The sequence below is a fragment of the Zalophus californianus genome, chromosome 9 (assembly GCF_009762305.2).
Source record: "Zalophus californianus isolate mZalCal1 chromosome 9, mZalCal1.pri.v2, whole genome shotgun sequence".
NCBI lineage: Eukaryota > Metazoa > Chordata > Mammalia > Carnivora > Otariidae > Zalophus > Zalophus californianus.
Window position 1 is genome coordinate 104730073 of NC_045603.1, and position 15666 is coordinate 104745738.

At 43.6% G+C, this 15666-nt stretch overlaps 1 protein-coding gene across 1 annotated transcript in view; it reads left to right on the top strand.

The window, feature by feature from the left end:
* The window catches only part of CACNA1C (calcium voltage-gated channel subunit alpha1 C), a 650688-nt gene that overhangs the window by 502321 nt on the left and 132701 nt on the right, over positions 1 to 15666 (top strand). The window contains 4 exon segments of the mRNA XM_027592946.2: positions 7040 to 7064; positions 7066 to 7156; positions 7159 to 7200; positions 8178 to 8403. Coding sequence (XP_027448747.2) covers positions 7040 to 7064; positions 7066 to 7156; positions 7159 to 7200; positions 8178 to 8403 — 384 coding nt within the window.

A 15666-nucleotide genomic window follows, 5' to 3' on the forward strand; every position in this document is an offset into this window, starting at 1 on the left:
ACTCACTGGGGTCCACGACCCCCATATTTACATTTGATCTTGAAATCTCCATCTCTGCTGTCTGACCCCCAAGCTCTGTCAGTCACTGACTTCAGTGCCTCCATACCTCATCTGAGTGCATGGACATTTCCAGGTCCTTCACACTCCATGAACAAGCTCTGGGGACCCCAGAGCACTATAGCAGGCTCACCTACCTCTCTGCCACCTGCTGCTGTCTGCACCAGCCTGAATAGAGCTCTGAGCCAAAGGCTGACATTCTCCCAGGGGCCTGCAGACACCCCCCCATACTACACCCAGTGGAGGCTATCCACTAGCTTCAGCATACCTGAGCCTCCCAATGACTATCTGGGTGTTTCTAAAGCAACCCTCTGCAATCTCTTGAGACTTGGCACCCAGGGCTGAGAATTAAGTGAGGACTCTGGTATCTGATTTTCACCTCTATTTCTGATACCTTCTTTCTCCCATAATTCACTGGAATTGGAAAATGTAGACCTTTCTCCCATTCCTTTTTCTCTCAAGCCAAGACCTCCTTTACATTAAAAAATCTAGGGTCAAGTCTACCAGGCCTAGCCCTTATTACATGAAAGAGAGTTATAGAAATATAAAAAATCCTTTCTCTCTTGATAGTGTTTGGATTTTACTGCTTTATCTCCGGTGTCTGGGGAAGTGGCTAATACATAATGGGGGACTGAATTAATACTTGCTGAATGAATGAATGAATGCGTGGTCTTGCCTCAGTAAGACAATAGGCTTACACAGACTCAAACAAAATGTCTGATTTGACAGCCAAAGCTGAGAAAGCCCTTTGTGTTCCTAGCAGTTTTAAATCCCCCACACAGTAAGAGTAAAGGGATATAAAAATCCATTTGAAAATATTTCCAAAATATCATTCTCATTGCCTGCAAATGAATGAATTATAAATGAACAAATGAGTGAGTGAACAAATGAATGAACATAATCTGAAGGATTGGAAGAGAAATGACATCTTTGTATGCACTCTGTCTCGTAAGAGATTGCCCAGGAGATTCTGGGAACATTTTTCTATCCAGTGACCTATGGTACAACCCAAACTTAGGACAAAGGAGAGGAACAGTGCCCCCCCTAAACCTGGGAATCCTTTGCTAAGCTTTGAGACTCAGCTCAACCTGCTGTCTACCTAACCTCCTGTATTCCAGCCATAGGATCTCTGAGAAGGATTTCTCCCTCTGCTGCTACTATTCAAGATACAACAGAAATACAGAGAGAAAACCGTATTCCCAAAATGTGTACTACCAGTAGTTTGGCACTATCATTCAACCCATTTTCAGATGAAGATACTGAGGCTGAGAGAGGCCAAGGGTCACATATTCACATCTGGCCGAGTCAGAACCCATACCCGTATTACTAACCACCATGCTAGCCTAGTGAAATGTTCTGTCCAGGAATACTAAACCCTGTTTCTGCTCAACTGTTACATCTTAGGCATGGGCCCATAGCTCTACAGCAGTGCTTTGGAATAGAAATATAATATGAGCCACATTAAGACTATTTAAATTTTTCTAGTAGCCACATTAAAATGTAAAGAGAAATAGGTGAAATTAATCTTAATATAATTCATTTAACCCAGTGTATCTAAAACATTATCATTGCAACATGTAATTAATATAAGAATTACTAATGAGACATTTACATTCATTTTTTTTTTTTGTTCTAAGTCTTTGAAATCCAGTGTATTTTACCCTTACTATGTGTCTCAGTTTGGACTGGCCAATTTCAAGTGCTCAAGAGCCACATGTGGCTAGTAGTTACTACACTAGACCATGTGGCCCTAAAAGGTCTGAGCAGATAGCAAATGGGGGCCCTCTAGTCTAGATGCTACAGCCCACAGATGGTGTATATTTAAGGAATATCAAAAGCTGGCAATGGATTGAAATGCCATAAAAAAAAAAAGTAGGGGTGCCTGGGTGGCTCAGTGGTTAAGTGTCTGCCTTCGGCTCGGGTCATGATCCCAGGGGTCCTGGGATTGAGCCCCACATCAGGCTCCCTGCTCAGTGGAAGGCCTGCTTCTCCCTCTCCCACTCCCCCTGCTTATGTTCCCTCTCTCGCTGGGTCTGTCTCTGTCAAATAAATAAATAAAATCTTAAAAAAAATATCAAAGTAGACCCAGAGCCATTTCTGTCTGCTGCAAAGGTTTCCACTACAGATGTGAGAAGAATGTCTCCTCATACTTCCTGCCTTTTTGGGTTGTGGCAGCCATGACTGAAAAGCGTAGTATAGAGGGAAAATGGAGAGAGAATTTTTGCAACTCAGAAATAACCTTGTAAGCAGAGAAGAGACTGCTGTACTCTAAAAACGATTCTAAAATTTGAATTAAAAAGAAATAAAGTATCCTGATCATTTTCTCAGTTTAACAATGACAAATAAGACAATTTGAGTTTCCAACCAGCCTATTACATTTGCAATACTCAATGATGCAAAATCACAGTTTACTTAAAAGAAACACTAGAAGAGAGACTTTAGGGGAAATTCAGCAAATTAATTGACTTATAATATTAGGGCAATATTAGGGTATTCCTTTGGTAAGCCAAGTCTCCACTTGGAGGAATTAGTCACAATAAGGAATTTTGCAACATTTGGGGCTAACTGTTCAGAATAGGATTTAAATAGTTAAGGAACAAATGATGTAGAAAGTTTTGTGCAACTTGCAGGATTAATCAGATAATCTGTTGAGTTTCCAGATCTTAACTTTATGGAGTTCTGAAGTGAATCCCATGGGGTTCTAAAATTTGGGAGGACTGTCTTGCCCATCTTCAGTGAAATGAGCAGCTGGGACAAGGCAAAATATCCAAATTTGTCTACTCTCTGATAGTCCATTCTAAGTTACTTAGGTATAGTATAAAAGAATTAAATTTAATCATTTCCTGTGTTGCTCATTTTCAAAGAAAAAGACAGGAACTTATTCTGGCCACTAGAAAGAGGCCTGAAGTGTCCACCATTTTGATGTTGTCTACTCTTCTAGATGCCTATCCAAAATTAGTGCCAAGCAAACTTTTCAGTAGCACTGCCCCTCCCTCACCCTCATTGTCATCCCTGGGTCACAAGAGCTCCAGGGCTCTCAAGCCTTGTCTTCAACAAGAAGTTAGTAAATCTGCAGAGTTTCTCTCTGCTGTTCTACCAAGCTGTCAGTCAAGTGTCCCTACCATGTAAGATGGACTGCACTAAGTACTGTGGATCTATAGCAAAGTACAAGACACAGTCCCCTCTCCCTTGAGGGTCTTATGATCTCACTGGAGAGGGCAAGAACCATACAGTAAAAGATGACCAACAATATGGGGAAATGGGAAGCCATTTCCTCTCTTCCCATTTCCTCTGAGTAACCTTTGCTGGCTCCTCCACCACGGCTCGGAGGCCCTTTGGTGCACTCCTGCAGCACTTCTGCAAAGCCTGCCATAGTGCTAAGCACACTCTTTGATTGCTTGCTTAAGTGTCTTTATTGCCCACATGAGTTTTATGCAGAAAAAGACTATCACGTTAACTGATGAATATCTAGTACCTATCCCAGGATAGGTATTTAATAAATATTTCTTTAATGTATACCTAAAATGAGTAATGCAGATGTAAGTGTGACAGGAATTCTGAGCCTGGCCAGACTAGAAAAAGTTCACCATGGAGAAGCTGGGACTTGAGATGAGCCCTCAAGAATGGGCAGGACATGGGCACCTGGGTGGCTCAGTCATTAAGCGTCTGGCTTTGGCTCAGGTCATGATCCCAGGGTCCTGGGATCGAGCCCCACATCGGTCTCCCTGCTCAGCGGGGAGCCTGCTTCTCCCTCTTCCACTCCCCCTGCTTGTGTTCCCCTCTCTTGCTGTGTCTCTCTCTGTCAAATAAATAAATAAAATCTAAAAAAAAAAAAAAAAGAGTGGGCAGGACATAGAAAGGGGAGGTCCTGACAGTTTGAGGACAGTCCACGTAGGTGGAAAGGCAAGAGCAAAGCCCAGACTTAGGAAGAGGTAAGGTGGATCCCAGGATGAGTTGAGCAGAAATTTCCATGGGACTGCAACGATATAGAATTTTGAAGAAGTAGATTAGGCACATTTCATATCCCGCCCTTCTGTCCTATGTCTACATATGGGAACTTCTATTTCTAGAATAAATGACTTTTCTAGTTAGTATGAAGGGAACATGAATAGCAGGCAAATTTCTCCTCCCTATTTTATCATTTAATTTCTATATCCTCCATGCATATGTAAACACACAAATAAATTTACACATTCTAATAAATCATTACATTTATTATACCGTAGGAAGCGTTGCCAGGAAACCAGTTGTCAAGCAAAGCTATATTTTGAAGAGTGGGAGGTGTATAATTATCTTTAAATACTTTCTCTGGATAGTAATTACCCCCACCCCCACCCAGCCCAAATCCATGTGACTCCCCTGAATGGCTGTGCACAGGAACAGCACATTTGACAGCTATCACCCTGCCTCTGACAGCCACTCCTTCAGGGGGTCAGGCAGTCCTAGACCCATGGGACAGGCCTGACCATGTGGCACCCCCACATCCCCAAACTTGGGAAAAGAGGAGCTTAATCAAGTTCTCAGTATTAAACTGACTCTGAGTCCATTTCTACATACTGTAAAGGAACGCAAACTTCGTTCCTTTGGCCTCTGAGTAACAATTATCTGTGATTTCTCTAACAAAAGATTGTATCTATTTAAAACACCCTTTGAAACTACAATGTAAGCTCTTTAAGGTCAGATATGAGTTTGTCCTGAAAAATTCATTTTTCAGGAAAAATATAGTCGTACCAAATTTCTCCATTGTATTAATAACCACAATGACAGGAAAGAAGCAGTGTCCTGCCCTGTTGAGATAAGACTCCTCAGTACCAAGAGCTGGCAAACTGCAGAGGAGCCTGAGGACCAACTAAGACCCCTTATCCCATCCTTTGTCCCTCTCTTCACCCTCCTGCATCCTCACTCCTGCCCAAAGTGGTATGTCGGGGAAGGTAAGCCTCCGTAGCATTTGGAAACCTTAATTTTCTGACCCTGATGCACTTCTTCTCATGTAGTGAATTAGCCTCAAGTGGCAGATAAGTGTCCCCAACAAAGGGATAAGCGCTCACTGGAGATGGCAATCAAGCACCCACAAAGAGCTAGGGTCAGATCAGAACACTATTTGATTAATTCTTTCTTCCCTCCCTGTTCTGCCGGCCAAAAACTAAGTCTCCCTGCCGTTCTGAGGAAAGAGTTCTCTTTTTAGATGTACTCTCTCACGTTTCTATCTCATAATAGATGCTAACAAAAGTTTGACAACCAGGATTTTCCACAGATAGTAGGTAGATAATACAGAGTGAGAATACAGATAAAGTCAAGCTATCTCAAAAGGACGTTTTGGGGGTGGGGGGAGGGATCCATCGCAGCAGGGGTCTGCATTCTGCAAATCTAGAATACAAACCTGATACAGATACTCATGGACTGTTTGCTCTGAGATGCTGTTTTGCTCCTCCCCCCGCCTTCTTTATTACCCGAACAGGGGCGCTGCCTTCCAGTTGCCTGCTGGGTTCTCTCTACACACATGACCTGCAAGCACCTCCAAACTATTTCCTGAGCTAAGCGCCCACCTTTCTCCTCATAGCAAACCTCCCTGCCCAGAGCAGGAGCTGAGCGCCCCACCTTTCTCCTCATAGCAACCTCCCTGCCCAGCTTGTCTGTACCTATAACGGTTAGAGGGCGCCACTCTTACAAATCGCTCCAGCTAGAAATTTTGGCTGTCCCTTCCATACCTTTCTCTCTTACCTTGTGCATCCAGTTAGGCTCAGAGTCCTATTGATTCTGTCTCAAAATAACAAGGTCAACTCAGTGTCCTCTTTTCCATTAATAAAGCTACTGCCTTCATCATCTCCAATCCACATGGCCAAAAGAGCATTTCTCATACTTCCCCTGATCTAGAAATTGTTTTTGTTGGTTGTTTGGTTTTCCACTGGAAGCTCTAAACTCCTCCACCATAGAATTTAAAAATTGGTATCATCTAGCTTAATGGTTCTCAACCATGGTTATAGATTAGAACCACCTGGGGAGCTTTTAAAAACTACCCAGCCCCCAGAGAATCAGATTTAGTTGGTTTGGAGTTGGAGTCTGGGTCCTGGTGAGGGTTGATGGTTATTTTTTTTTAAGCTTCCCCAGGTAATTTTATGTACAGCCAGGTGTGAGAGTCATTGACATAAGTCCCTAAACAAGAGACCAAAAGAACATTATATGGACCCCGGCCGAGGTTTCAGGAGGCCATTGTGCTGCATGAACTTTTATATAGAGATGTGTGTATGTGTGGGTATGCTCGTTTTTTTCCTGAACAAAGTATCTAAACATTCATGAGATTCTCAAAAATGTTCCATAACCCCATGAAAGCAAAGAACCTCTGATCCAGATTCACCTGTAACACTTTACAGATGAGACAGCATCTGGGCAAGAGACTGGGCTGGGGGGGGAAAAACCAAGTCTGGCTCTGCCACTATGTAATATCAGTCAAGGGACTCAACCTCTATGGCTTAGTTTTCTCCTCCTCAATATCAGGGTAGTGCTTGCTTTGCAGGGTTAAATTAAAGAGAAGGCATGAGAAGTGTCTAGTATGGTAACAGGCATGGATGAGGTTTCATTAATGGCAACCATTACTAGTCCTACTTACTACCATCACTATTAATAATACTCTTCCGTTGTGCAATACAATTTGAATAATGTCATTATTATAAATTTAAAATACATATTTATACCAGATGCATTATATGGTAATTTTATCAATCCCCACAACAACCCTGTGAGCTTGACCCTATTCCTATTTACAAATGGGAGAACCCAAGCTTAGAAGGGTCAGGGCCACACACACAAGTAAGTGGCAGAGCCCGGTTAACTTGAACGGGAAGCTTATCTCCTCGCCACCACATTGCACTGCTCTGCCTGAGGCCAAGTCCATTAAGGGAAGAAAGGAAACCACGATGGTGTCTTTCAGATTTCACAGCCCCTCCGCCCGCCCCCTTCCTTCTCTCCTTGGCTCCTTTTCCAGCCGCTACTGGCGCCGGTGGAACCGGTTTCTGCAGAAGAAAGTGTCGTGCTGCAGTCAAGTCTAATGTCTTCTACTGGCTTGTGATCTTCCTGGTGTTCCTCAACACGCTCACCATCGCCTCGAACACTACAACCAGCCCCACTGGCTCACGGAGGTGCAAGGTGAGAAGAAGCCCCCCAGCACTATCCTTCTGTACTCTTGCCAACTCGGCCCTGAATCCCAGGAAGGGAATAGTCACAGGCACAAGGTTGATGAGAAAAGCCACCCTGGCAGGGAAAGTGTCCCTCGCTCTTGGCAAATGCCATGCTGAGGATGTCAAGGGCTGACAAGCTTGCAGGTCCCATAGTAAAATGCACCACCTCATTATAAAGAGGTGTGGTTCACCTGGCTGGGCCCACCCGGTCCGCCTGGCCCAACAGTCACTATTGGGTCCAGGTGACAAGGTCCATGCTGCCCCTTGTTTGGCTATCTCAGACTCTTGGCTGCCAACTTCCCAGAATGGGTTTTCAATACCTCAGGCCTTACTGTCACCTGCAGGTGGGCCTGCCAGAACATGTGTGGATGAGGTGAGCAAAAAGCCAGGAAAGAGGACAGTCATGGCCTGAGCACCAGGAGCTGTCCTCCATGGGCAGTTACTGCCCCCGCCCTTCCCTGGAGCCCTAGAATAGGACCTCCCTAGCCAGTGCCTCAGCTCCACTCCCAGGGAGTCAAGCAGACATGGGGGCTGCATTCCAGAACCCTGGAAAGTGGATGGTCTCCGAGTGCAGAGAGTGGACTTGGGTGGCTTGGCTCCCCCTTTTGGCTGATCAGTTTGGGCAGAGTACTCACCTCTCAGAACCTCACTCCTCATCTCTGAAAAAGCAACCAGTAAAGAAGTAAAGAAGATCAGCACACACAGCCTTTGATGCATGGTAGATCATGTTTACTGTGATTATAACTAGATACCCCTTTTCTGGAGATTTGGCCCCAATTGTTCTGTTCTGGCAGCAACAGAGGGGGGAGGTATTCTGGCGGGAAAGGGAGCATCTGTGCTTTTTTTTTCCAGCAGTGATAATTACTGTTTTCTTTCTCCTCCTCCTGCCTTCCTCCTCCTCTCACCCCCGTGCTGGGATCCTGGCCCCTCGCCTGATCCCACCAGACACGGCCAACAAGGCACTGCTGGCCCTTTTCACTGCGGAGATGCTGCTGAAGATGTACAGCCTAGGCCTGCAGGCCTACTTTGTGTCCCTCTTCAACCGCTTCGACTGCTTCATTGTGTGCGGGGGCATCCTGGAGACCATCCTGGTGGAGACCAAGATCATGTCTCCCTTGGGCATCTCTGTGCTGAGATGTGTCCGGCTGCTGCGGATATTTAAAATCACAAGGTATTTGGGTTCTCATTTCCCTTCAGACCTGGGACTCAAGGAGAGATTCTTCCAGAAGGCAAGGGAGGCAGAAAGGCTTGGGTGGGAGAGTAGCTGCTATTTCTTGAAAGGTCTATCCTTGGCTCATATATGATAGAGGGGAATTTTTCTTCATTTAGATGACATATCATTTTGAAATTCCTTTGGCTACTGATACCAGAGACGACTCAGTGGCATAAGCAAATTTGGGATTTATTCAGTTACATAAAAGAAGTACAGAGGTGTGCAGCCCAGGTAGCTTCAAGAAGGCATCAGGGACCCAGTCCCCTTATGTCCTTTGCTTTGACAGCCTTAGGACTGCCCTCCACTCCCAGGGTCATGAGGTGGTTTCCAGAGATTGAGCCATCATGTTTGAATGAATCAAGGCAAGGAGAAGAGAAGGGGTGAGGGACCAAAGGGGCATCCATCCTGGCTGAATCAGCCCCTTCCAGAGCTCTTCTAGACATCTCACCAAGGCTCTGTTGGCCACCCAACTGTTGGAGAGACTGAGCAATGTGGTCTTTTTGCTGTGCATGTGCTGCTGAAAATGCAGTCAGGATTCCTTAACTGGAGAAGGATGATGGCTATTTTGCCACAGATGGTTCTCACCCCTCCTTCCACACATTCACCCCCTCTCCATCTGCCTGTCCATCCGCCCACCCAAACACTGCAGGCTCCCCAACTCTCCAGGTCAAGCCGTGATTCTCATGAAGAGGACAGGCGCAGGCGGGGGCAGGGGGTGGGCAGTATGCTCTAGAACAATAATTTTCAATCATGTTGAGACCCATTTGGGGTGGTGAAATCAATTGAGTGGATCACAGCCATCATTTTTAAACAGGTTTATTCACATACTATATAATTCACCCCTTTAAATTGTACAATTCAGTGTTTTTCTATATATTCACAGAATTTTGCAACCATTACCACAATTTAGTTTTGGAACATTTTCATCACCCCAAAAAGAGAGCCATACCCACTCCTTATTTGTCCCACCTTCTCTCCCTGGCAACCACAATTTACTTTCTATCTCTATAAATTTACCTGTTCTTGGCAATCCCTGTAAATGAAATCATGTAGTATGCGGTGTTTTGTGACTGGGCTTCTTTCATTTAGCATAATGGTTTCACATGCTGTGGCATGTGTCAGTACTTTGTTCTTGTTTGTGGCTAAATAATATTCCATTGTATGGATATACATTGCTTTTGTTTATTCACTCATCAGTTGATGGGCATTCGGTTTATCTCTACCTTTTGGCTACTATGAATAATGCTGCTATGAACATTCATGTTCAAGTTTTTGTACAGATGTACATTTTCATTTCTCTTGGACATATACCTAGGAGTAGGATTTCTAGATCATTTGATAACTCTACTTTTACGATTTTGAGGAATTGCCCAATTGTTTTCCAAAGAGACTATGCCATTTTGCATTCCCGCTGGTGATATGTATGGGTTCCGATTTCTTCACATTATCATTTTCAGTGAAGGAATGAAATAGGATAGGAAAATCTCAGAAGGCCTCACATGAACATAAGCATTATTTCATAAAAATCTTTGGGACATATGTCAGAGTTGCAGTATAATATATATTTCTCACTGTAGGTTGTGGTTAACCTTGAAGGGACATGTCAGAAACATGTGGTAGGGACAGGGCTCAAACTCTGCCTCCCAGAGGTACATGCCTCCTCTCCAGAAGAGTCTCTGCTTTGGGAGCCCAAATGACAATAGGGGCACTGGAACCATCAGTTGGATTGTGTTGGGGAAAAAAGTAAATGGGGTTGGTATCTTTCATTCAAAGACCTGGAAGAACAACAACAACAACAACAAAAACAAAGACCTGGAAGTAACCACACCCTGATGGTTGTGTTCTGAACTTGGCTGAGTGAGTGGTCAGGGCTTGCAAAGCTGCCCTTGCTTTGCTGTTCTCTCTCAGCAGCTCATTCCTGCGGTGCTATCGAGGGTCAAGAGTCAAGTGAGAGAAGGTATTTAAAGAGCTCAGTTCAGTGCCAGGCCCAGGGACCCTCAAAAGCCAGAGGGTTTATTATTAATCTAATTATTATCATTGTTGTTACTTGGAGGAGGGAGAGGAGGAGTGCTGAGAGCCATCTAAACATATACACAGTCTTACTTCTGTTTCTCTCTCATGTTCATACTGCACGTCAAGCTCTAAGAGATAGGGCAAAAGGAGTATGGTATGAACTGAACCCAGGAGAAATTTACAGTCTGGCTGGGGAGATGGAGTTTGTACTCATGAAACCATTGAAAGAAAATCTAAGACGGAATAAAATGAGCTGGCAAATGTTGGGACAGGGGGAATATGTGCTATGGGAAGTCAGGAACAGAGGGAGTCCCTGGGGAAGGTTTAATGTCACAGGATGGACTCCAAGGACACGCAGAATTTAAACCCACTAGTTTAATGCTGTTGAGCAAACACCTCTCTTCCCCTCGTCCCAGAAAAATCTCTTTCTGAATGCCCTGAATATCTTGGCATTACAGAAAATCTTTGGTTTGTAGTAAAAAGTAGAGGAAATATAGTTATAGTAAAAATATTGTTAACATGCATCAGGACTTACTCTGTGCAGTTAGTGTGGCCCGACTGCTTTCACTTGATTCACCCTCACAATTAATGACCTGTAAGAGAGAGTCAGAGCAGGGCACTATTATTATTCCCATTTTACAGATGAGGAAACTGTGGTTCAGAGACTTCAGTCACTTGCTCAGGCCACACAAACTGCTCAGAGGTGAAGCTAGGATTAAATAGCAGGTCTGTCTATCTGATCTCAGGTTCTGTGCTCCTAACCATGACCATGAACTGTGGAGTTGACCGCTAAACTGTCTTGCCATCTTTGTCCCAGCGACACAACTTAAAGGATTTTTACAAGTTGATACTTGTTGTTATTCACTGATTCTACTTGTTCTTCCTTGGGTCTGGTAAAAGCTATTTTTAACTTGGAGTTTTCAGCGCCTCCTATATAATTCTCAGAAGTCTGTGTGTTTGGGGGTTTGTTTGTGCTTTTGTTTTTTAGATTCCTATAAAGAATTCTTGTTCCTAGATATTGTCATAGCATCTTAAAGAGATTTGACAGTCATTCTCTTTCTAATCAATAATTTAGTTTCTAAGCTAAAACTATTGCCAAGAAGCCATTTTTTAAAATCTGTCTTTGCAGAGAGCTTCCTGTAGTCCCTCCATGAGAAAGATGGGTGGTATTTTCAGATCTCTATAAAGTCTATAAACAGAATAATTTAATTATCTAATTGTTACTTTGGCAAAGCCCATCATCTTCCTGTTTGCAAGCCTCCAACCCCTCTGGGGGCTTTGGAAAACAACATAGAGACTATAACTATGTGGGGAATCCCATGCCCCCTCTGAACCTTGTCTCCAATATACTCCAGTGACCAAGAAAATGCCTCAAATATGGTCTGGGAGTGGACATCATGGTCCCTCGAGATGGGTCATCTGTGCATGGTCCTGCCATCAGGCAAGCATATTTCTCTCTCTTCTTTTAAAACCTCTTGGAGAATACTTGGTAATATTTCACTACTATCTGTGTGTTAAAGAAGCATTTTTTATAATGCATTCTAAACCAGTGATTGTGATTCTCAAACTTAGTTGGACTCATTAAGAGAGTTCATGAAGCATCCCCACCGCTAGAGATTTTGACCAGCAACTTCTAGAGAGTTCCATGCTGGTAGTCCAGTGACCTCACTTTGAGAAACACTGGCCTAATTTCCTGCTGCTGTCCTTTGTCCACTTCCCTGTCTTAAAATATAGACCTTTATATATCATTGGAAACCTTGATTTTTTTTATCTAAACTCTCTACTGTAGCCCCTAACCATGTTAAGATTGTACTTTTGATAATTCTTGACTGGAAAAACATATAATGATAAAGAGGTACTATGAATTCAGCAAAGTTTTTAAATTATTTGAATTTTTTTAAATCTTATAAACCTGTGCACATTTGAAAAGTGGTAATGTACACACAAGACAGGCTTTTTATTTAGAGCGCAGTAATGCTTGATGTATCCATGGATTCATGGCTCCCTTCCTATAATTCCAAATTTCCCTTCCTTCCCCCAGGACCTACGGTCTGAGTTTGGAATACTGACCTAGACCAAGAGTCCTCCACCATGATGTCAAGACACAATGTTATGTCCAGAGCAGTTGAGCAGTGTGTAGCAAGTAATTTGTTATTATAGGAGCTGAAATACCAAAGTTTATGAACAGTTTCTTTTCCAAAAAAATAAATACAAAAAAAATTCAATATTGTTCTTTTCCAAAAAAAAAAAAAAATACAAAAAAATTCATTATTGTTCAATATTGTTCCTGACCCTCACTCTTGGTCATTTGCATTCCCAAATACTTTTATGAAGGGGCAAGAATGGGCTGGACTTACCACTCTTCATGCTGCCTGAAATCTTCAGTATATGACAAATATGAATATGGTATATGATGAAAATGAATTATTAGCATGCTTATTTTTTGAATGTTTTGTCAAAATCTGAGGATGCTTTAGAGAAGATACTGTGTATATGAATATCATCCATCCTATATGTCTCAAAAAAAAAAAAAAAACAAGACTGGGAACCCTGCACTGGACTATAAATCAGTTGATTCCTGAGTGTTAATAATATTAGAAGTGGTATATTATGAATTAGGGAAGGCAAGATTCCTGCCTCAGTGAGAACAGAGAGGCATCCACGTGGCCAAAATCTTTGTCATTTTTGGGTACGTTACCCATGCCAGTGGGCCTTCCAGCCACGTCATAGATTGGGTTCTTTCTCCTGTTTGGAGGTTTTACAGGGCTCTTAAATGTTGCCAGTTTTTAATATCCAGTATGTCTACTCTTTGTCAGCCCAGTCTGACTTACCATTCTACAGGAAGAAAGACCTCAGTTAGACTAAATCTGGACATGATTCCAATTTACTAATCATATCTCATTTTTTATACAGTTGCCTTTTAAATGCACTGAAATCCCTCCAGCCCTTGCTGTTTTCTCTCTTAAACCTTAAATCCCTTTCTTTCTCCTACTGCTCCTCGCCTGTGGCTCCCTTCCCAGGCCCTGAAATGTGAGTTTGGGCTGACTCAGCACAGATTTACTGGTGAATCATGATCACATATGGGCTCCATAGAGCCCCAAGGTGAGAGGCTTTGCAAATTCTCCAGCCTCTAAATGTCTCCGTTTCAATCGCCAGAGTCTGGCCATGAGTATCAGATCCAACCCTACATAGCCCCCACCCTCCGACTCTAGCCCTCCTCTTCTTAGGGCACCATGGAGGCTCTGAGCTCCTTAAGGACCATTATTGAAGAGGTATGTTTGGCATCTGCCCAGTTTGCAGGCCAGGGTCTATGGAGAAGGCAGCTCAGACTCAAGAGCCTGCTCACTGACGTCAGCATGAAGGGTGGTTATTCTCTGGGATAGTGACTGGCTGGTATCATCTACTGGGGATTAAGAAGACATAGGTGAGGATGACTTGCATGTGCTCCCTTCCTAACCCTGACACGTCTGGTACAAGAGCCCACTAGCAGAACTGAGTAGCTCTGTGGTCCGGGAGCTCAGGGGAGCACAATCCCTGCCCAAGGTCAAGAACAGACAGCCTGACCAGGTTACATTCCTCCCAGTAAGTTCCTTTCTCAGTGTGACCAAGACCTCTAATGCAAACAGAGAAGATGAGACCTTTGAACTTATTATCCAAGGCAGAGTTTGACTCTAAAGTAAAACACATAAAGTGTGAATTCTCCTAGAATGGAGGTAGCAGAGGTTGGTATCAGCAGGAATTAAACTGGTAGATTTGGCCTTGGGCCCCTGGCTGTCCCAGACTATAATATTATAGAATTCTCTGTTTGGCTCTTCCTGGACCAGCACATGCCTAGTTCAGCCTCCCATCACACTAATCTCTCCAGGCTCTATTGTGTCTTACAGAACCAGGGGCCAGCTTTACTGAAGGACTAGTCTTTGCACACCCACCTTGGATGCCTGTGTGGCCAGGGAGAGGTGAGGACAAGGCCGAGCTTCCTCCCTGAGTGAGCCTTCTGTGCTTTCCTCAGTCAGCTTACATGATATACATTCCTCCTCCTTCCCTTAAGAATGTTGTATAAAAGCCTCATATCACACAGATTTGCTGCAGGAAATTTGCTTTATAAATACTCTACCAACAATAGATCACTGGCACCAACACTGAAAGGAGTTTTGTGGGGTTTTTTGGGGGAGTTGGGGTTTACCCTCAGGTCAAGAAGAGTTGAGACAGTTATAAATTTAGTTATGAACTTCTCTGGAACAGAGAGGAAATAGGATGGAGCATTTTGCAAAGCACCTTAAAGCTATTGGTACTGTTATTGTGAAGATCTTTTATTTATAGCAAGCTTGATGATCTGCTCCATACCTAGAATGTAAAGGACCCAGCCCTGAGCTATTTGAAGCAAAGGTTCACAGGATGAAAGTTCCAGCTCAAGCAAGGCTTAGGTCACTCTGTGCCATTGAAGATGCGGGAGAAATCCATGGAGCCCAAACAGACTTAGCACAGGAAGAATGATGGAGATACAGCACGCCTGCACAGATGGTGGTCACTTAAGCCAAGAGAGATGGAGGGAAAAGGTGACAAAAGTGAAACCATAGTCAACAAGTGAGAGAATTTAGGTAACAAAGAAATAGCTTGGGTAAGAAAACCCTCACATGCACCCTACTTTAAAGAGAGAACAGTAGGGTGGGTTGGATGGGGGATGGGGAAGGCAAAGACATACTTTGGAGAGAATGATTCAGAGCCACAGGAGAATTGAAAAGTTGATCTCAAGGATGACCGTAGCTGGTGGACTGTCAGAGGATGGTGGGGTGGGAGGAGGGGAGTCTCGAAAGCTGTGCATGTGCATCTGGGGCTGTAAATCCCCAAATACAGAATGGAGACTTCTGTGGATATGGATGCCTGTGCACACTGTTCTGAAGACAAGATACTTCATTTTCCTGTTTCTTTATGAGGCCCAAGACTTTGTCCTGCTGCTGCTCACTTTCCTCCAAAGCTCTTTTTTTTGTGAGTGTGTGTGCTTTGTGGTTTTCAGTTGATTGCTAATATGTGGTTAACCCTTTTAGTTTTTATGTCTAGAAGCTAATATGTCTAAAAAGGAGAGTGTTTCTGGGAGCTGAGGCATCATGTGATCTTCATGCCATAGTGGTCACAGCCACCAAGAATCAGATTGGCATTAAGGAGGAGAGAGCTTCAGGACCTGCAAGCCTGCTAACATATCATTTAAAC